The sequence below is a fragment of the Lynx canadensis genome, chromosome A2 (genome assembly GCF_007474595.2).
Source record: "Lynx canadensis isolate LIC74 chromosome A2, mLynCan4.pri.v2, whole genome shotgun sequence".
NCBI lineage: Eukaryota > Metazoa > Chordata > Mammalia > Carnivora > Felidae > Lynx > Lynx canadensis.
Genome location: NC_044304.2, coordinates 60,770,854 through 60,792,570, shown reverse-complemented (window position 1 = coordinate 60,792,570; position 21,717 = coordinate 60,770,854). Strand labels below are relative to the sequence as shown.

Here is a 21,717-nt window from a genome sequence, read left to right as displayed (position 1 = left end):
AACGACCTATCTTTACACTTCAAGGGACTAGAAAAAAAGCCCCAAATTAGTAGAAGGACAGGAATAAAAAGATCAGAGTAGAAATAGAGTCTAAAGAGATAATAGAAAAGATCAACAAAACTAAGAGATTTTTTAAAAAAAAGATAAAATAGACAAATCAGCTACTTACACTAATAAAAAAAAAGGACTCAAAATTATAAATGAAAGAAATGACGTTACAACTAATACCATGCAAATACAAAGGATCACAAAGGATGACTAACACCAGCAAACTGGGTCAGCTAGAAGAAATGAGTAAATTCTTAGAAACATACAACCTACCAAGACTGAGTCATGAAGAAACAGAAAATCTGGACAGACCAATTACTAATAAACAGATTGGTAATCAAAAACCTCCTAACAAGGATTTCAGGACCAGACCGTCCTGGTGCTTCTACCAAACAGTTAAAGAAAAATTAACACCAATTCTTCTCCAACTATCCCAAAAACTACAACAGGAAGGAACAATTTCAAACTTATTTTATAAGGTCAGCTTTACCCTGATGCTAAAACCAGACAAAGACACTCTAAGGAAAGAAAAATTACACTTAACTATCCTTGATGACATGGATGCAAAAATCCTCAACAAAATATTAGCAAACTGAATTTAACAATGCATTAAAAGGGTCATACACCAGAGTCAAGTGGGAGTTAACCTAGGGATGCAAGGATAACTCAGCACCCACAAATCAGCCAGTGTGATCCACCACACGAATACAATGAAGGACAAAAATTATGATCATCTCAATAAATGAAGGAAAAGGATTTGACAAAACTTAACATTGATTTAGGATTTAAAAAACCCTCAACAAAATGCATATAGAGGGAACATATCTCAGTACAGTGAAGGCCATATATGATAAGCTCACAGCTAATTACTCCTAACAGAGAAAAGCTTTTCCTGTTAAGATCAGGAATAAGACATGAATACCCACTCTCACCACTTTTGTTCAAAGTAGTACTAGAGGTCATAGCCACAGCAATCAGGCAAGAAAAAGAAATGAAAGGCATCCAATTGGTAAAAGAAGAAGTAAAACTTCCTCTATTTGGAGATGATATGATCTTATATATGGAAAACATTAAAGGGATGACAAAAAAAACCCTCCAAACTGTTAGAACTAATAAATGGATTCAGTAAAGTTGCAGGAAGCAAAATCAATACACAGAGATCAGTTGTATTTCTATGCACTAACAATCAACTATCAGAGAAATTAACAATCCCATGTGTAATTGCATCAAAAAATAATAAACGACCTAGGAGTAAATCTAACCGAGGAAGTGAGAGATCTGTACACTAAAAGATACTGATGAAAGAAATTGAAGACACACAAATGGAAGGATATTCCATGCTCATGGGCTGGAAGAATTAATATTGTTAAAATATCCACATCATCTAAAGCAATCTACAGGAGCTCCTGGGTGGTTCAGTTGGTTAAGCATCTGACTCTTGATAACAGTCAAGTCATGATCTCTCGGTCATGAGATCAAGCCCTGTGTTGAGCCTGCTTGGGATTCTCTCTCCCTGCCTCTCCCCCATTTGCTCGAGGGTGCTCTTATTTTTGAGACACACACACACACACACACACACACACACACACACAGAGAGAGAGAGAGAGAGAGAGAGAGAAAGAGAGAGCATAAGCAGAGGAGGGGCAGAGAGAGAGGGAGACACAGAATCTGGAGGAGGCTCCAGGCTCTGAGCTGTCAGCACAGAATCCAACACAGGGCTCAAACCCATAAACTGCGAGTTCATGACCTGAGCCAAAGCTGGATGCGTAACTAACTGAGCCACCCAAGGTGCCCCAATAAACATTTTTTAAAAAGGCAATCTACAGATTCAATGAAGCCTCTATCAAAGTTCCAAAGGCATTTTTCTCAAAATAGAAAAAATTGTTCTAAAATTTATATAGAATCACAAAAGACCATGGATAGCAAAGCAATCCTGAGAAAAAAGAACAAAGCTGGAGGCATCATGCTCCCTGATTTCAAACTATACTACAGAGCCATAAGTAATCAGAAACACTATTATTGGCATAAAAACAGACACATAGACCAATGGAACAGAATAGAGAACCCAGAGATAAACCCACACATCATGGCCAACTCGTTTATGATGAAGGACCAAGAATATACCATGGGGGCAGGATTTTCTCTGCAATAAATGGTGTTGGGAAAACTGGACAACCATGTGCAAAGGTGTCCTAGATATTTTGAACAGTACCACGAGAGTCTGGGTCTTATTTAAATCACAGGGAGAACGCGGAGTGTATTGCTCTGGCAGGTGTTAGACTACCTGCCTTCTGCCCCGTCTTCTTGCATCCATTGGCTGTGTGCAGTGTTACTAGTTGGTCCGTGCTGTGTCTGTGCAGACAGTGGTTGGCGTAGGACCTGTGGTGGTGTGTGTCTGCAGTCAGACCCCACAGGTGCACTCATCAGACAGCCAGGAACTACACTGGACCACTCACCTGATCTCCTTCCTCTGCAAGCCTGCCCTGCTACTTCACAGCTCCCTGGGGCCTCAGTTTCCCCACCCTGCTGCACAGGGCCGAGTAGCTGCGCACACGCCTCTGGTTGGAGGGCAGCCTGCTTGGAGGGGCGCTGCCATAACTATACCACCTGCACATTATTACTCAGGAGCTTTGGTGGGGAGGAAGGGGACAAGGGAGGGATCGCCCCACCCCTGACCCTCAGAGGCTTCATTTCAGCTACTCAGACCAGAGGGATTCTCCGGAGCGCTTTCCTTGCATACTGGGGCGCACTGCCAGCTGGGCAAGCCTGGAAATGAAACTGATGAAGTCACTGCTGTTTCGTGGAACTTCCCATCCCATCTCCTTGCATCACCTGCCTGCTCCTTCTCCCTGCCCGCCCCCACGTTTGCTCTCTGCCTCTGTCTGCCGAGGACTCAAGCTGTGCTCAGGATGCTCCCTCCACCTCCCCAGGACCACCCTGTGGAGACAGCAGCCCCCTCGCTCCCTTGTCTGAGGCCTCGTCACCACCCAACGGCCAGGCCAGACGTGGTGCCGCCAGTGTCCGCTCACTGAGCTGCAGGCCCCTCGGGCCGTGCCTCGCTTGCCCCCTGCAGCACCCCCAGCGCTTGAGCCGCCCGTGCACCGCAGACGCATGGACTTGTGCTTGTGGAGTGGGTCCGAATCGGGCCGGCACTGGCGCACAGAGGCCTGGACCCTGGACGCTCTGGTCCGAGCTCATCGGGGCACAAGCCCCGCCCCTCTCTGTGCTCCTCCCTCGGGGGGCCAGGCGGGAGGGGGGGGGGCAGCGAGACCCAGCGCCTGCCCAGTCCCACAGCCTCTCAGCGCCCATCTGCGCCCAGGTCAGGCCGGCTCCTCTACCAGGGCCCCGGCTGGGCTGTCTCCAAACAGCTTCTTCTTACCGCTGCAGTGACGTTAAAATACGACCATGCTTCAAACTCTCCAGTGGCCCGTGTCAGGACGCAGGGCCCAAACCCTCATACCCCCCTGCCACACACCTGTGTGTTCTCCGGTGGGGACCGGTTCCTTGCTGGCCCCTCTGCCTGGAACACTGTCCCCCAAAACTCATGGCTGAGCCCTTTGCCTCCTGCTGCACCTGCAAGGGGCTGTCTCTACCCCTCCTCTATCCCCCACCCCTCCCTCCCCCGGCCCCCCCATCTCTCCCTATGCCCTTTTTACTCATCCCTAGACGCTAGGACAAACTAGAACAGCTGCTTGCACCGTTCTGCCTGGGCCCTGCTGGGGCATCCCAGGGCCTGGTCAGTGGTCAAGGGGGCAAAGAGTAGACCATGCATAGGAGAGGTGGCTTTAAGGGGGGTAGAGCTGGAGTGGCAGAGCCTGTGTGTGGCACCGTCAGGAGGGGGACGGTGACCTCCACTTGCAATCGGTGGAGTGGGTGTGCGGCCTCCATGTTAGGAACCCAGAGCTGGGAGGCTCTCCCTTGAGTGGACAGCAGGGCTGGAGGGAAGAATGTCAGGGCCAAGTCTCAGTGTAGTAGCTGACCCTCTGCTGGCCTCCCGCTCACCCTTTTCCATTTTCAGAAGCATGATAGGGTGAGGGTGTGGTCACTGCAGCAGTGGTGGGGAGGAAGGGGACCCTGGACAGCCTCCCTCATGACGGTGCAGCCCCCGCCCCAGTGGCCTTCGTCTCCCGAAATCAGAATGCAGAAGAAGTCTCAGGCAGACCCCCCAGCACCAACCTCAGCCCATTTCTGGGCACTCTTGCTTAGCTGGGCATGAACCCGGCAACCAGTGTCTCTGGTTCTGGGATCCCTGGGGAGCATGACTCTTGGATTTCCTTCTCCTTAAAGGTGGTTTCAGTGGGGAGGGGTGAGCCTGGCTTTGGTGATGGCAGCGGGTGGGAGGGGTGGCAGGTGTGCACCAGAGCTTGACAGAGGGGCCCAAGAGGAAACAAAGGCACCCTCTTTTTCCTTCTGGCCTCCCCTCCCCTGGGGTTGTCTTGGAAACAGCTCTGCCTGCTTGGCCTCAGCCTGTTGCCCACACTGCTGCCTGCTGCTCTCCCTGCAGGGCCAGACCTCTCTCCCCAGGGCTTCGGTCCCCACCGGTTCCCTGGCTCTGCCCACAGCGACCTGACCTTTCACTACCTCTCCCCCCTCCCTTGAGGGGACTTGTGGAAATTATGTCACAGCCCCTCCCAGTCCAGCCATCAGTCACAGGCTCCTGCAGGCCTTCCTCTGAGGGCAGGGCCTGTCAGAGCAGCAGGACCTGGGGAGGGGGTCCAGGACCCCTAAGGAAAGACTGTATGTGGCCCCCACTTCCGGGTGAGCAGAGTCGAGCCACCAGGGGAAGGGATTTCTGGCACTTTACATGCACATACACGTACACGCAACAAGCACCAGATACGAGCACATGTGTGTACATGCAACGCACAGCAGGCATGCACATGTGCCCGCACACGTGTGTACACACTCAGGCGCATGGGTGCACACAGCTCCTGGCTCCCCTTTACACGGGTCAGTTTCTCACTGAGATGCAGGCATGTCCCCACTTGTGTTAACGAGGACCAGGAGAAAGCAGGTGGGGATTCACTGTGCCTCGGCCTGAGTGTCGGCCCCCCTGGGACAGAGAAGTCTTGCTCTGGGACCTCCTCTACTCCTGCCAGCCCTCCTCCCCCTCCTCAGGCTTGTCAAGGGCCCTGACTTGTGCCCTGCACGCTGGGTCCTGCTCAGCAGCCCCACCCAGCCCAGGGGCCCTGGTTGGTGGGGCTATTTTAAGTCTGGCTCTGTGCCTGCCCTCCCCCCAGGCTTTGCTACTGGCCACCTGCCGCTGCCCGTCAGGCCTGGAATGCTGACTGGCAGTTGGCCAGGGTGGGGGCTGGGGACAGACTGTTATAAAACTGGGTGCACCTGGGAGGCGGCTGTCCCTGTCCGGAGCCTGCCACGCTCCCCAACACCACAGCCATGTCCACCCACCGCCTCGTGATGGTTCGGCACGGTGAGAGCACCTGGAACCAGGAGAACCGCTTCTGTGGCTGGTTCGATGCAGAGCTGAGTGAGAAGGGGGCCCAGGAGGCCAAGAAGGGCGCAGAGGCCATCAGGGACGCCAAGATGGAGTTTGACATCTGCTACACGTCGGTGCTGAAGCGAGCCATCCGCACCCTCTGGACCATCCTGGACGGCACAGACCAGATGTGGCTGCCCGTGGTGCGCACCTGGCGCCTCAACGAGAGGCACTACGGGGGCCTCACAGGCCTCAACAAGGCAGAGACAGCCGCCAAGCACGGCGAGGAGCAGGTGAAGATCTGGAGGCGTTCCTTCGACATCCCGCCGCCCCCCATGGACGAGAAGCACCCCTACTACAGCTCCATCAGCAAGGTGGGCTGCTTGGAGCACCAGGGGCAGGTCTAGGGAAGGGGCCCCCGGGGATGGCAGCTGGGGTCTGGGGTCTGGCTTTCTGGGGACAAAACAGCAGTGTGGATGTCCCCAGGAGCGGCGGTATGCAGGCCTGAAGCCCGGGGAGCTGCCTACGTGTGAGAGCCTGAAGGACACCATCGCCCGGGCCCTCCCCTTCTGGAACGAGGAGATCGCCCCCCAGATCAAGGCTGGCAAGAGAGTGCTCATCGCCGCCCACGGGAACAGCCTGCGGGGCATCGTCAAACATCTGGAAGGTGAGGACTACCTTGTGGGATGTGCACGGAGGTGGGGGGGGTTACGTACCTTTGAACCATTCGGGCCCCAACTTCTCACGTTAGCCAAGTACCCCCTGCATGATGGAGGCAGCTGTGCAGACAGGAGCCTGCAGGGTGGGGGTTTCAAACGAGTTGAACTGAGGTTGAGAAACCACTTACAAAAAAACCCACTTTGTAAAATGTTTCACTTGCTTGTGTACAGTGAGTTTCCTTCTGAAGACTGTGGGTGAAAACATCTGCCACCACTGACCCAGGCCCAAGCCCTACACAGGGGTCACAGGCCTGGGGCGGGGCTGGCTTCCTAGACACAAGCCTGGGCTAGAGACAAGGCCATGCCCAAGGACACCCAGCTGGGCAAAGGCAGGGCCGTCTGGCTGCACATTTATTGTGACCCTGGTCAAGTCACTTCACTTGTTGGGTCTCAACCACCCTCTCTGGGGTTGGCGGGGGGCTCTTGGGGCTCCTCCCAGTACTGCCTGCAGTTGGACATGAAGCCCAGGGCAGAGCCCCAGCTCACACCCATGCCAGGCAAAAGTAAAACCAGTCAAAAGAAGGGTGCAGGGTGTGCAGCAGTCCTAGCCGCCTGGCGCGTAGCTGGGTTCCCCCCACCCCTACACGCATGTGTCTCCACCGAGCCCCCCGATACTACCTTAGACAGTTGCACAGATCCTCAGGAGTTTAAATTAGCATTCAAATGGACTTCATGCTTGTGGGGATTGTGGAAAGGGGAAGAAGGCAGGCAGGGTGTGGGGTTCCAAACCTCCTGCTTTGGGGGTCGGGTGGGCAGCTGGCCAGAGCACAGAGAGGCCCCTGAGGCCTGGCCAGCCCCAGCCCCTCTCCCCAGGATGCTGGGTCCTCACATGGTGGGAAGACCCTCCTGTCCCCTCCCTTCCAAGGGCCCCATCTGGGAGGGCAGGATAGAGGCCTCAGCTTTCCATTGCCTGGAGAACATTTTCTTCAGTCACACTGAGGGGGCGGGGTGTCAGGAATTGCAAAGGTCGAGCTGCTATTCCAGGCCAGGGGCTGTGGAGGCAGGCAGGGTCAGGTTTCCTTGGGAACCCTTGCCCTTTCCACCCAGCAGGGCCTCCCTCCACCTTGGCCATGGGAGGCCCTTCTCACTGTCTCTCCAAGCACATGTGTCAGGAGCACCCCTGCTCCTGACATCTAGAATTTAGAATGTCCTAGAAGCCAAACATCCATCGATCTGGCTGGAGGAGCCCAATGGCACTGTCCCAGGTCAACAGCAACTCCAGGCTGGGGGTGCAAGGTCCTGGCTCACCACAGCTACTCTGTAGGGCACTCCGTCCCTGACTTCTGGCTTGACCTTCCCCAACCCCTTTTCTGTGGCTTACTGTGGGGGCAGGAGGGTTGACGCCTGGCTGACCCAGCTCTGTGGCCCATAAAGGTCATGGGGCCAGCTGAATGCGAGAGCAGGCAGCTGCCTGGCACAGGCCAGCAGGGACTAAGGACCCTGTTCCCCCGGTCCAGGGATGTCAGACCAGGCCATCATGGAGCTGAACCTGCCCACGGGGATCCCCATCGTGTACGAGCTGGACCAGGCACTGAAGCCCACCAAGCCCATGCGGTTCCTGGGTGATGAAGAAACTGTGCGGAAAGCCATGGAGGCTGTGGCTGCCCAGGGCAAGGCCAAGTGAGGGGTGGGCTTTCGGCAATAAAGGCACCTCCTCCCACCACCTGAGTCCAGTGTGGCTCTGGACGCCTGGCTCCTAAGGCCTCCAGCTGGGGGTTCCACAAACCCTGCCCCAGGGCACTTGGCCCCGGCCAGGCCCCTGCCACCTGCCCTGCCCACCCCCGTTTAGGTGCAAGGGCCCCAGGAGCCAGGGGCAGGAGTCCGCTCCCCAATCTGGGCTATCAGGTAACTTCTAACAAGCCCCCTATGGTGACCCTAAAAACCGAAACAGCCACTTGGTGACTTTGCTTTAGGATCCGGGTGCCTGGGGTGACCAAGCTGTGCCCAGGATGAGCAGGGACTGCAGCCAGGACAGCATCACTTCATGGCCACCTTCCCGCAGACAGGGTGTCCTCTGCTGTCCCTGCAGCCCCAGGGACCAAGCCCCACCTCCAAGGTGTCCCAGTGTCTTAGGACAAGCCCACAGCTGGCCTCAGAGCCGTGTGACCCTGACTCAAGGAGCCTCCGAAGCTGGTTGGGCCATGCTGGCTTCATGGTGGAGAAATTGGGATGTGGTAAGGCCTGCCTGAAGCTCAGCCGGAGACAGACGAGATGGGACAACGATCCCCTTAGTGCCCCAAGCTGCTTCCACCCAGCACCTGCCAGAGCATGAAGAACCGTAATCTGTAACATTCGGGGGGTGCCAGGCACCTCATTCCATGCACACGTGCACACAGGTTTGGTCCTGCATGGGCAGAGGGTCCCCAGGGTAGGGAGGGAGGCCCTCAGCCCCTCCCAGAGAACTGAAATCCAAGAGGCTGACTGTGGTCACAGCTTCATGTTTATGCCTCTCCCAGGTGGCTGTCTGGCCTGAGGTCTGAGGGTGCACGTGCACACACACACACCTGTACACGCGTCCCACAGACACCCAGGAAGGGGTCTGTTTCCACACGGGGGCATTCAGGCCACAGCAGGGCGGGTCACAACTGGGGCCTGCATGGGGCAATTCTCATCTGAAAGCAGACAGGCCTAGGGCACCTGGGGCGGGACAGCAGGCACAGGCTGGGACCATTGTGGGGGGTGTGGTACACAGAAGGACGCTCCCATCCCTTCCTTCATACACTCGGGGGCGGGGGGCGTGCTCAGCCCCGGCAGAGGGACAGAACTGGGGACACAGGGCAGGGTCCGGAAGGGTGATCTGACGCTGCCCAAACTGTCATGACCCGAGACTTTGGTCATAAACTCTTAAGTTCACTGTTCCTGAGGGTCACTAACAGCTGTAACCACCACTCTTCAGAGCCAAGAGGAAGAGGAGATAAGGAAATGCCCCTGCTCAGACCGCCCGGCTCAGCAGTGCCACTCTCCTCAGGCACAGGTCACTGAGGGGCTGGCCATGAGCAGGGCTTGGCTCAGTGTCCTCCGTGGGGGTCAAAGGCAAGGCTGGTGGGGCAGGGGCAGGGGTGGGCCAGGAGCTGCCAGAAGCAGGTGTTGGGAATCAGCTGCATTGAGGCGTCTGCGGGAGCCCGAGGGCTCATCTTCTCTGGGGGTCCCATTCTTGGAGGACTGCCGAGCGGCTCTTGAGCCACACACGCCACGTCCCCCGGTAAGAAGGAAAGCACGCCTGGGTGGGGAAGGGAAGGACAGCCTCGGAGCGGCCAGCGGTGGGGGGGTCCTCACTCAATGAGCTCCACGTAGTTGGCGGGAAACATGCCAAAGTGGCCGTCAGGCCCGTAGCCGCGCCACCAGCCCTCGTCAATCACCTCGATGCCCGTGATGAGATTTTCGGGGTCGAAGGAGATCTCTGTGTCGTCGGCTGTGGGAAGGTGAGCCGGAGGGTGAGCCGGAGGCCGCACTGGAGCTGGGGGCCTGGCAGCCAGGCCTTCACCTGTCCTGACAGCACACGGCAGCCCGCCTCCCAAGGCCTCCACCCAGACTCGCTGGGGGCCCAGCGTCCAGGGTGTACCCAGCCCTCTGGTCACACCTTCAGGCTCAGCGCGGCGCTGGCAGCAGGGATTCACACCAACAGACGTTGGGCAGCTGCCCAGAGGGCACGTGAAGGCCCGGGTTGTGTGGGCATCCACCCCATCCTCACCCTTCTGCCCCCCAAGGGAGCCCCCAAAGCCTGTCTCCTGACGTGGGGCCCTGTGGTCTGAGCACATTACCTGCCTGGTAGTCGTACAGGGCCCGGGCACAGAGCCCCTTCCCGCTCAGCCCTGGGTAGTGGTCCACGTGCTCAGAGCCGGCATCTTGCTGCTGCACCTGCCCGCGGACGGAGAGAAGAGGAACCTGGGGTCCTAGTTACCAGCTCGCACACAGAGGGCGGGGGCTGCCGCCGCCCCACCACCCCAACGATGCTCCCCAACGCAGGGCCTCCCACACGGCAAAGTGTGCCAGACAATTCCTCGCACAGGGCTGCTCCGAGACGAAACAAGATAATCCGCACGTAGTGAACCGTTACAAAGTCAGGCGTCCCACGAGTGGTATGGCTGAGGAGGGTGTTTCTGGGCCCCCTCACAGCCACGCCCCGCCCCACTCAAGGGACCCACCATTGGGGGCTCCTCATAGAGGGACTCCTGCTCTGGGGGCTCCTCATACACAGCTTCCTCCTCTTCTGCCTGCACCGGACACGGTGGCGTGCTGAGCACCGGCTCCTCACAGAGACCTGCACAGGAGGGCGCAGCCCGCTCTGAGCCCAGGAAGCGGAGGACACCTCCTTGTCCCTACCATGCCCACATGCCCAGCCTCCCATGGGGAGGCTAAGTGCCTTGCCTGGCCTGGGCCCTGAAGTGGCCTGGGCGGGCTCTCTGCTGAGGTGGGTCTCTGGCTGGGTAAGCTGCTTCTGCAGGAAGGGGCTCCGCAGTTTGCCTGCAGACCAAAGACACACGCATGAGAGCTGACAAATGGGAAGAACAGGCAGTCTCCACCGTTTCTGGGCCCTGTGCTGGCGGACCTGTCCTGGAACAGTGGCTGTCACGCAGAGTGAATGGGGACATAGAGCAACTACAGAAACACCACGGTGCGCGCACACACACACACGCACACGCACAGAGCAGTCCTGTTTCCCTGGGGGCCAGAGAGCAGGTGACAGAGGCTCCTGGGGCCAGCTCTGAGCCAATGTGCGAGCTGCACTACAAGTTTACGGGGCCAGGCTGGAGGGTCTCCCCTCTGAAGCCACACGTGGCCCTGCCCTTCCAGGTCGCTGTGGGACGAGGCTGAGGGCGGGCAAGGGACCCCTGACGCCCAGGCTCCCCTCTCAGAAGCCACTCTCATGAGCACGGGCTCTCCCTGCTCATGTGTGTCTGTCATACTCTGACACATCTGTCACCTCAGGGAACCCTGTACTGGGACCCCAGGACCCCTCGGCCGGCCTCTACCTCAGGGCTAGGCCCAGAGGGTAGGCTTACCTGGCTGGGGGCTGGAGATGGATGTGGTAGACAGGGCCCTCTCCTTCTGTTTGAAAATGTCCCGTGGATGTGCTGGCTGTGGACTGCCAGGGTCCTGGGGGGTGGGGGGAGGGGGGAAGGGTGTGAGCACCTGGCAGTGAGCATGGGCCCAGGTGCTTTGGGAGGGGCTCCCAGGCCTCGTCTTGGACAACAACTTCTGCCCTTTGAGCTTGTTTCCACCACCACCGAGACACACCCACACGCGCTCCAGGCTCCACTCTGCCCAGCCGGCCACGGGACCCTCCCGGAGACCCCCGCATCACGGGACAAACAAGTCTCACCTGCTCCTGTCTGCTCCCCAAAACCACTTCTGGCTGCTCACATGTCCTGCTGGGAGGGGCACAGGGAGGAGCTGCAGCCCGGCTGCCTGCTTAGGACCCTCCCTCTGCCCGCCCTCTGGGCCCTCACCTCTGGGGCGCGGCCTCGCTGCCCTGCTCCTCCCGATAGCGCTGCTCCCTGCGGGCGGCCTCACGCAGCTCCCGTTCCCGGCGTTCCTGCTCCAGCTGCTGCCGCTCCTCCTCTGCCCGCCGCTTCTCCTCTCGCTTGCGGTTCTCCTCCTCCTTCTGCGGAGAGAACAGTGCCCGCGGCCCACTCAGCCCCCGCGCCGCAGGCAGACCTGCCCCCTCTCTGAGTCCACCCTGGCATTCTTGCGAGTGCCGCCTGGGGTGTTGGGGGCCTGTGGCCTGCGTGCAGGGGTGCAGGTGAGTGCCCTCGGGCCCTGTCACTTAACTCCCTCAGCCCAGTCTGACAGCCTATGAACGGGTGCAAACAGGAACGTGTGTCCCAGGGGTTCACTGTGAGAAAAACCAAGGGACAGAGAGGAAGGCACACTTAATCTCTGAGAAGGGCACTCACCTCTGCTTTGGCCCAGAAGCTGTCTTTGCCAACCTTTTTGATCTCAGACATGGCATTGGTCTTCTGGTACACGGAGCCCTGCAGAGGACAGAGGGATCCCCACTGGACCGCCCACAGAACATGAGCAACAACCTTCAGGATGGTGCCTGGCAGGGCAGGGGCGCTGGCCCTGGGCCTCTCAAGGAGACCAGAACCAAGACAGCCCAATGGCCCTAGGAAACCACCAAGCAAGGAAGCTCTCAACCCCAGGCAACACTGAGGAGGTCTCTGGCTGCACCAGACCCCTGTGATGGAGGCCAAGGAGGTTCTGAGACCGGCCTCTGGCCATTTCTAGGAGGCTGGTCCACCAGACACAGATAGCTGACTGCACTGGGCGGTGCCCGGGAATCTCCACAGACTCCGGCTGTGCATCGGGGGACTGGACCCCCCCCCACCTGGCACTAGGACTACAGGCCAGCAGGTGTCTGCCCATCCACTGCCTTACATTCCTCCACGGTGCCCCCCACCCAGGGCTGTGCAGGACACACCGGTGCTGTGGCCTCGAGGGTGACTACACTGTCCCTGCAGAGAGGCTCCAAACAGCTGGTGGGACCAGACAGGGTGGAGGGCTGCTCCTCATGCCCACTAGCACCTGCCCCACCGGGGGGGCAGCTCCCACTTCTGTCGGCCATCTGCACCTTCATCTGGCTCCGGGGCCGGAAGCCAAGTAGCCAGGAGCCCAGCCCTGTGAGGGATAAACCACCCAGGGCGGGTGCAGCCAGGTGGGACAGGGTAACTGCACACTCCTGACCTGCCCCTGCCCTGCCGCCCGCCCAGGCAGCACTCACCACGGGGGCCTGGGGGCCCATGTCCTGGAAACGGCCGCTCTCCCTGTGGAAGGCATAGTTGGCACCGGAGGCTCTGGCCACCTTCTGCATGATGCACTCAGGCTCCACGTCCTCCTCGGCCCTAGCATTGATCGTCACATGGGCCCCCTGCAGCAGGAGAGCGGTCAGGAGGTGTAGCTCCAGGAGAGGACAGGATGCACACTGCAGTCCACACAGCTCAGACAACTGCCACCCAGGCTCAAGGGCAGGGAACCCTGCTGGGCACCTAGACACACTCTGCTCATGGCCCACAAACCACCTTGAGGCAAACTTGTACTTGTCCAGTGCGGGCACGAGGTCTTTGCCCTCTGCAGCACTGTCTATGGCTTGTTATGTGTACGGCACGCTCTCTGCTGCAGGCCCAGGTGTTAAAGAGCTCCTTTCTCATGAGCAAAAACAAACTTTAAAAAGAATCTGGAAACTCATTTTCTACAAAAAGCAAGCCACCGACTTCTTGAGAAGTCAGATCCATGACCTCACTCACTGTTAGTAAACACCTAATAAGCTTGGGATCCTCTCTTTCTTTCAGCTCCTAGAAAAGAAAGTGAGGCATACCTGGAGAAGCACTGGCAGAACCAGAAATCAAAGTCCTGAGTCTCTTTGCCGGTAACCAAGAAATGCAAAAAGTTACCCAACAAGCAAACAACAAATGCTTCTGGCACTGAAGGAGGTTCTGCTACAAGGACGGACATAAATACATGTGGGGACAGGCTGGAGAGGAGCCATCAAAGGGAATGTGCGTGCTGAGGCGGCTGGGCATACACAACTGTTCTCCTCCAGATCCTGACCACACTGACAAACTAAGGGAACCCAAGGCCCTGCCCTGCCCCAGGACCAGCTCCAGCCTGTTCCTCCTGAGCTCAGAAAGGACAGTCATTCACCCTTCCTCCCCACTGAAGCCAGCCTGCTAGTGGCTCTGGCCGCAGTGTGGCCTCCCACGCACCTGCTGAGCAAGAGCACGGCAGCCTCGGGTCACACCCTCAAGTCCAGACAGAGTACTGGGGCGTGGGACACAATTCCAGCTCTGGCTGCAACTCCTGCTCATGCACACCCAGGAGCCTGGGGGCCTGGCAAACTCTGTGAGGCCCTCAGGGAACAGCCCTCACCTTCAGAAAGCTGGCCATGGTGCTGACGTGGTTGGCGCATGCTCCCTTCCGTACGTCGTTCACACCCTCGCCTGTCTGCAACACAACACACCCAGCATGACTCACCAATCCCTCCCTGGGGGCTCAGCAGCATCCCTGTGTGTCCCAGCAAAGACAGAGCTGGGACCCTAAAGCAGAGGATAAGGCAAGGCCCACACCTCCAAGTCAAGGAGGTTCTTGTGGCAGGATGACCACCAGCTTCCATGGGCAGGGGGTTGGCTCAGAATTTTCTAGTCCCACCCACCAGTCCTGGGTTCTCAGAGCCTTCTCCAGGCCCCCTGCTCCCTCAGGATGACTACTCTGAAGGGGACACAGGCAAGGGGGTCCTGCGATTGTTTGTACTCCATTTTGTAGGAATAATCCTGGGCTTGGGGGGGAGGCACTGGGAATTCTACGCTAGCCAGGCCCCCATTGGGCCACAATGACTTAATCTACTGGTGTGTTCCTTCACCACCTCCGAGCTGCCCTGAAGTCAAGTCCTTCTCTGCTCCAATCGTGAATGGCAGAGGAGGAGAAGGAAAGGGAGTTCTTCTGGGTCGCACCTGGATGAGAACCGAGAGCCCGCCAGTTCCACATACCCAGTTGATGAGGACAAATTTGGGCAGGCCGGAGTTGGGGTCCTTCACCCTGCAGAAGCCGTACATCACCTTCCCGCTGTTGAGTTCCTCCACCATCTCCTCCAGGCCTCCCTCTGCAGCAGGTCACAGGGAAGTGAGGTGTCCCGCACCTGCTGCCTGCCCTGGCACACTGTCCGCCAGGAGACCAAACCCAAATGGCTCTAAACCAGGGGTTCTCAGTGTCGCCTACATCAAAATTGGATTCCTGTGCCAACTCACAGGAGCTAACTCACTGGAGCTGGGTGGGACCCAGGATCTGCATTTGTGACAAGGACCCCAGGTGTTTTTTTTTTTTTTTTTTTGTAAGATTTATTTTTGAGAGAGAGAGTGGAAGCAGGGAAGCAGCTTAGAGGGGGACAGAAGATCCCAGGCAGGCTCTGCGCCGACAGTGGCGAGCTCATGCAGGGCTTAAACCCACGAGCTGTGAGATCATGACCTGAGCTGAAGTTGGACACTCAACCAACTGAGCCACCCAGGTGCCCCGAGGACCCCAGGTGAGTTTTTACATACGCCAGTCTAAAAACCATTCCTATAAAACCCACGGGTAATTCTGTAAGTAAAATCGTCATTTTTGTTACAAACTGGGCATCAGGCTTCCAAATGGAGGATCTCTGCAACAATTTTACCATTGCCTGGACCTACTGAGGGCCCTGGAATAGGCCTGCTGGGAGTCACCTGCCCTACCCATGAGTCTGCTCAGACCCCCAGGCCACCAAGAGGGTCCCAAGCAGGTGGGAACGTCCTTCAGTCACGCTCAGGCTCAGTGCTTAGATCCTCCAAGTGAAGGTAAGGGGATGGGTGATGAGGGCACAGGAGCCATCCTCAGCCATTCTCCTGACACTGAGGCTGTGGTCCTTATCAGCTAGTGAGGAGCTGGGTCAGGTACTTTAGCTATAGGGCCACAGAGACCTGGGACAGCCCTGAGCCCCTACTTGGAGTATGCACAGCAGAGCCCTGTGAGTCCCAGTGGAGGCGGTGGTAGGAAATGCAGGCTACTGAACCCTGCACTTCTCCACCACCTGAGGCATCACAGTGCATGTGAGAGCACGGCCAGCAGCGGTCCTTCTAAAGGTCAGGGAGCAGCCCTCACAAGGGAGGGGCTTTCTAGAACAGGCCACCAGAAGCACTTGTATGGCAAGTGGAGAATGCACTGGTGAACATTGCTGAGTAACAAAGCTGTGTCCAGCTCCCCAACGGTGGTGCTACTGTGGTGTGGGCTGGGGACCCTGATGGCTACCACTCTCTCCCCTCCTCCCCCACCCGCCTCCTCGCCCCCTCACTTGGTCATACTCACCTCCAGTGCCAGCCACACGGATGTCATTGCTGTTACCCTCATAGGTAAAGAGAGCCCTGAAACAAAACACAGGTGAGCTCTGTAGCCAGTGCGCTGGGTGCCATCTGCCCTTGCCACACCCACCAGAGCTCAGCATGATAGTAACACAGGCCCCAGGCTGGCCCAGAGCCATGGCCTTCTTAGTTCTCACCCACAGGGGCTTATCCTGAGAGACAAACTTATGAAGGGGAGCCTTATGATGGGGAGCCTTCCCATCTACTGTGAGGGAAACTAAGCTGTAAAGTTTGTTTGTCTGACTTGATTTGAAGGAAGCTCTATGCCCAATGTGTGACCTGAACTCATGACCCAGAGATCAAGAGTCACACACTCTACCGACTAAGCCAGCCAAGTGTCCCTATGCTGGAAAATTTGTTTGACTTTTTAAAAATTTTTATTGGGGCGCCTGGGTGGCACAGTCGGTTAAGCGTCCGACTTCAGCCAGGTCACGATCTCGCGGTCCGTGAGTTCGAGCCCCGCGTCGGGCTCTGGGCTGATGGCTCAGAGCCTGGAGCCTGTTTCCGATTCTGTGTCTCCCTCTCTCTCTGCCCCTCCCCCGTTCATGCTCTGTCTCTCTCTGTCCCAAAAATAAATAAACGTTGAAAAAAAAAAAAATTAAAAAAAAATAAATAAATAAAAAAAAATAAAAATTTTTATTTATTTTGAGATTGAGAGAAATGTGGGGTGGAGGGGCAGAGAGAGAGGAAGAGAGAGAATCCCAACCAGGCTCTGAACTGTCAGCACAGGGCCGGACGTGGTGCTCAAACCCATGAACCGTGACCTGAGCTGAAACCAAGAGTCGGATGCTTAACTGACTGAGCCACCTAGGCACCGTCTGATTAGATTTTAAGGAAGCTCTATGCCCAACGTGGGGGTGGAATTCACAACCCAGAGATCAAGAGTTTTACACTCCGCCAACTAAGCCATTGGAGATGCCCCTAAGCTGGAAAGTTTTATGGCAACTGTCCACACATTCATGTGTGAAATACTCACTTGTCTATCAGGTTTGTGAATTTGAGAAGATAAAAGATACCTGCATATTCCTCAACCCAAAGCCCCCCGAGGAAAAGCACATGAGGCATTTCGGAATGCCGCCCAACACCTTGTGCATATCTGCTCCGCCTTCTGAAAGCCTGAAGAGTTTCTGGAGCAGATCTCTCTGGGCTTTGGACTCTTCTGGAAAACCCAGAAACCACATGGGCCATGACTCACCATGAAGTCAAGCAAATTCTTTTTTCGGAGGAGCCTTAACTCTCCACAGGTGACCATAGACCACACCTATCTTTTTCTGTAAGACTAATTATTCACAAGAACTCTGGGAAAAATTTGTTTTTATAAACTTGAGCTCCAGAGGCGTTGAGAAAATATAGCAGATTTTATTATATGTGGGGCATAAAAAGTCCCATGACTAGAACAAAGGTTACCCAAGGAGAACGTTCTGGAACAGGTGGCTTCTCCACAGTCCGCACGGAGCTCAGCCATCAACACCAACTCTGCAGGAGCTCAGCTCCAGGTTGGTGGAACCTGGGGTAGGAATGCTGACCCAGCAGACAGCAAGTCAGAGGCAAAATCTGGTCTTGTGCACTATCTCCCCCGCTCTGAGCACAGCTCTGCTGTGGCTGGCCAGACAGGGACTTTGGGGTAAAGAGTCCACAAGGAAGCAAATCAGCCTCCACTCAGCTTCCCCAAGGCCTTGCTAAGGCATCGGGCAGAGCTGCCCAGCCTGAGCAAGTCGGAAGAAAGAAACCCAGATCCAGAAGGTCTGGCTGGCGTGGGGGACACCCCTCCTAGGAGAGAGACACTAAATGGAACACACAGACAAATGGAAAGGATGTGGGAGGAGGGGGACATCCAGATTCTGGTGACCGGAGTCCTGGCCAGCCCTCTTCCTGGAAGAAGCCTGGATGTTTGAAGCCACCAAGCCCTGGCTGCAAAAGACAGGGACACTGGACACGCTGCGGGGAGCAGAGACTTCTGCTCAGTGCAGTTCTCCTAAGAAGCGACCCAGCAGCTAGTAAGAGCCAAGCTCCATGCCTGCTGCCTGCCCTCCAACTTGACCCCCCCATACCTTGGGCTCCAGCCCAAGCCACCTTCTTGAATGTTCCCAGATTCCCACATTCCCACATTCAACTGACTTCCATCCTTTTTTCAAATCACCATGGAAAAGCAGTATGCTGGCCTGTGCACAGCACAAGGACTGTGGTGCGCTGAGCACCTTGTAACTCAAACCATCCCTTCTGACACATGTACTGAGAACCTGCCGCTTGTGGTGATGGGCACAAAGCTTCGGATATGTCCAAAGAGGCCCTTCCATGAGCATGAAAGTCACCTTCTAATGGGAGACAAGAAAGAAACACACTGTCAAGAATGTACTGTCAGGCAGTGATGTGGGTACAAGAGGTCAACAAACATGACTCCATCTAGGAGAACAACCTGGGGAAGCAAGAAAAAGATCCAAGATTGGGAGCTGACATGCCTGCCCCCCACCCCACCCAGCTTTGGGTCCCAGCCCAATGCCACCCACTCTGCATGTGAAACCTTTCGTGACCTGCCTCTTCTTGCTGATACCCTCCACAGCACTCTGTGCCCTTCCCAGTCCAGTCTCACCCAAGCACTGAGCGCACATGGTAGCCCTACACCAGGGACAGACAGGCCCTATTCCTCCTGGTGAAGAGAAAGGTGACAAGAAAAACCATGTGTCTGGAGACAGTCACCCAAGAGACAGAAAGTGTGAGTGCATCAGGGACTGGGGAATTGAGGAAGGCCTCTCCATGCTGAGAAGTCTGGGGAGACCCCCAGGGATGATGAGGGTGCTAGAAAGGAGAAGCGGCAAGAGCGAGGGCTCTAAGGAGGAACCAGCTCACATGTTTGAGGAAGAGAAAGAAGGCCACAGCGGTGGCAAACAGGTGTGGCCCCAGTATGGTAAGGGGGAGGGGTGGCAGGAGGGGTCAGGAGCTAGCTGCACAGGGCCTGCAGGCCGAGGTAAGGGGTCTGGGCTTTATTTCACATGAAACAGGAAGCTGCTCAAGTTTATGCACAGAAGTAACACAATCTAGGTATTTTTTCAGCTGAGTGGGGTCTACCACATGTACCTGTTGAGATACTTAATGGCTGTGGCAGTGGGAGCAGAGGCTGGCTGGTCACATGGTGAGGGGAAAGAGGCTTAGCACCCTCCTCAGGGACAGAGAGGTGGGGAGGGGAAGTTTCAGAGCAGGGTGGTGGCAGACAGCTCTGAGAAGCCTAAGGAAAAGCTGGGAGCGTGGGAGGCCTGAACTGCCAACTGGGCTGTGGGACATCATCCCCAAACCAGTGGAAACTGAGAATGAAGAGAGACCTGGAAGGAAGCCAGAGGGAGGCCCAGGAGTCCCTTAGGTAAGTCATCAAGGGCTATAGCACGTCCTTAAGAGCACACAAGATAGCAAGACCCTAGCTGAGCAGGACTGGAGAGGGGCAAAGATGGTTCCGGGGTCTAGAGTCAGGTGGCCTCATATGGATGTCAAAGGGGGCACTTGGCAATACTGTCAGCAGGGTCTGGAGTCACAGCAGAGGGCTAAGGGCTCTCTGGGAGTAGGAGAGAGGTGGGGTGGGGGCTGACATCTAGAAACTCTTAGGCTTAAAAAGAAGTACATGATTTGCGGGTGAACTTCCTAAGCATAATGAAGCCGCGAAGGCAGAGAAATCCCACGGTTAGCAGACACCCTTCCTCACTAATTAGATGTGCTTCAAACAGAGGAGTTGCTTGGCTCCCCTGCAAAAGTGTGCACGAGCCCCGGGCAGGGAGCCCACGTCAACTCTGCCCCAGAGCCTCTGCTGACCCAGGCAGCTTGTGTTCCCAAGCTCTCCCCGAGAAGGCTGAGGGCTGGAGGAAAGAATAGAATGTTCCCCGTGCCACAACAGCCCACGGTAGGAAAGTGCTCTGTGTTGGGCACCAGGAAGAGCAGAGATGGGGAAGCAGCACCGGGGCGGTGCAGAGACCAGCCTGTCGCTGCAGCCTGTCCCAGGGGGCCCTGCCCCCGCCAGGAGCAAAGGCTCCCCAAAGCCGGTCACCTTAGTTCATCACACTCAGCATATTTCCTTAGTACCGGAAGTGCTCAAAACTGGTCAGCGAAAACGGTTCAGGCAAAGGGGAAAGTGATGGAGAATGACCGCGCGGTACTCCCGGTCTGCCGCCCAAGGCTGCCCCAGAGCCCTCGGACAAAGGCTGCCGGTACCGTAAAACCCCAGCAACTGCATGAGGGGTACTGGACACTGACGGCCCACTGGAAGCTGTCACGAGGAGGTGGACGGATGAGGAGGGGTCTCCTTCCAGACTGGTGGCCGGCAGTTTCGTTCGTGTCCGCACGGCTCAAGCACGAGAAGGACTATTCTCGGAGAAAGGGAGGTTCTGAAATCCACACTCAGAGCCCGGGGGACCCGAACGCCTGACCTCCTGGGAAGGCTCCCATTCCCAGACGGGCTTCCGGCCGCCCAGGGCCTCATCCCTGCAGTGGGAGCTGGGGAGACGCTCCCTCCGACGGCTGCGGAGATCCCCTTTGTGTGGGGACGGCCGTCCGCCGCAGCCCGGCGCCGAAGCCAACATGGTGGCCGGCGGAGGGGGGGGAGCTGGGGCGGCGCGGGCCCCCCACGCACGGCGGGGCTGGCGGGACGGCGGGTGACGACGGTGCGGACGGGCACCTCACAGGGAGCGGCGCAGGTGTGGCTGAACCGGGAGCCCCAGCGCACCCGTGGCCCCTGGCCTCCTGCCCCCCGCCCGGCCCGCTCCCTCCCGGCGCCCACCAGTCAGTCGGGGACTTCTCGGTGACCACCCGCACGTAGGCGTCTTGCAGCGCCGGCCCGTTCCGGCTCAGGTTCGCAGCCATGGCCGGCCCTTTCAGTCCCCGCGCCGCCGCCGCCGCCGCCGCTTCCGGGCCCCGCCCACTCCGGCGGCCTGGAAGCGGCAGCGTCTTCGCGACCGGAAACCCCGCCCCCACAGCAGGAAGCCCCGCCCCGAGGCCGGAAGCGGAAGCACTGCGGGCGGGGCCGATGGGAGAAGGTGTGGCTGGCAGAGAAGATAGAGGGCGTGTCCTTTGTGCGGCCTAGTGGCGGAGGAGCCCAAGCCGGGCCCCCATAGCTGCACTCACGGAGGACCGTGCATATCTTTCCTCTCTTGTTGCAGTCAGTGCCTGTTTTCAGAATCTAGGGCTCACCTTTCCCGTGGGCTCGGTCTGTGAATGGGTGAAGCGTGAACGCATCGATGCGTGCGCGAGTAAACTCGAGGTGCTGCTGAGCCGCCTCCACCTCGCCTGCACTTTGTCCTCTTGTTGGTTAAGGACCGGGTACGGAGGGAACCCCGCTGGCCTCCCTGCACAGACGGGCCCCGGGGCCACCCCACGGCCCTGCGCAGGTGCACGCAGCCTCTCGGGTTTCGGAGCAGCAGCACCACGCGTGTCCTGTGCGCTCGGGAAGCCCTCCCGCAGGGTCCTGAGCAGCATCCCAGCGCGCTCCTATTCCGCACCCATTCTGTGAAACGTCACCCAAGCCGGCCAGCGAAAGACTAAATAGCTTTGTGGCAGTTCGGGTCAGGACTTGCTGCCGAATCAGCTACTGAAATCTTAAGGTGTTGGGGTCTGATTGTGTAGATAAAGGCTCGTGAACTTTATTTGGACACAAACCTTGTTC

At 57.2% G+C, this 21,717-nt stretch overlaps 2 protein-coding genes across 5 annotated transcripts; one reads left to right on the top strand and one right to left on the bottom strand.

Annotated features, from left to right (window-relative positions):
• Nucleotides 1-5,362: 5,362 nt before the first annotated feature.
• On the top strand, nt 5,363-7,867 carry PGAM2 (phosphoglycerate mutase 2). The gene is made up of 3 exons (XM_030307584.1): nt 5,363-5,859; nt 5,972-6,152; nt 7,662-7,867. Exons 1-3 carry the CDS (start codon nt 5,446-5,448, stop codon nt 7,826-7,828), a joined length of 762 nt encoding a protein of 253 aa, XP_030163444.1. The 5' UTR covers nt 5,363-5,445; the 3' UTR covers nt 7,829-7,867.
• Nucleotides 7,868-8,626: 759 nt separating this feature from the next.
• On the bottom strand, nt 8,627-20,969 carry DBNL (drebrin like). Of its 4 annotated transcripts, XM_030307583.1 has the most exons (14): nt 20,836-20,925; nt 20,271-20,420; nt 16,024-16,079; nt 14,691-14,803; nt 14,074-14,148; nt 12,929-13,075; nt 12,102-12,179; nt 11,655-11,809; nt 11,528-11,576; nt 11,208-11,301; nt 10,573-10,668; nt 10,350-10,465; nt 9,966-10,062; nt 8,627-9,616 (listed from the first exon to the last, which is right to left on the bottom strand). In XM_030307583.1, the coding sequence occupies exons 4-14, from the start codon at nt 14,784-14,786 to the stop codon at nt 9,477-9,479; spliced, it is 1,143 nt and encodes a 380-aa protein (XP_030163443.1). In that variant the 5' UTR covers nt 14,787-14,803; nt 16,024-16,079; nt 20,271-20,420; nt 20,836-20,925; the 3' UTR covers nt 8,627-9,476. The 4 variants fall into 4 exon arrangements, with proteins under 4 accessions (XP_030163443.1, XP_030163440.1, XP_030163441.1 ...); XM_030307580.1 differs by lacking the exon at nt 20,271-20,420 and having other exon boundaries at nt 20,836-20,968; XM_030307581.1 differs by lacking the exon at nt 20,271-20,420 and having other exon boundaries at nt 11,528-11,573; nt 20,836-20,968.
• Between the last annotated feature and the right edge of the window lie 748 nt (nt 20,970-21,717).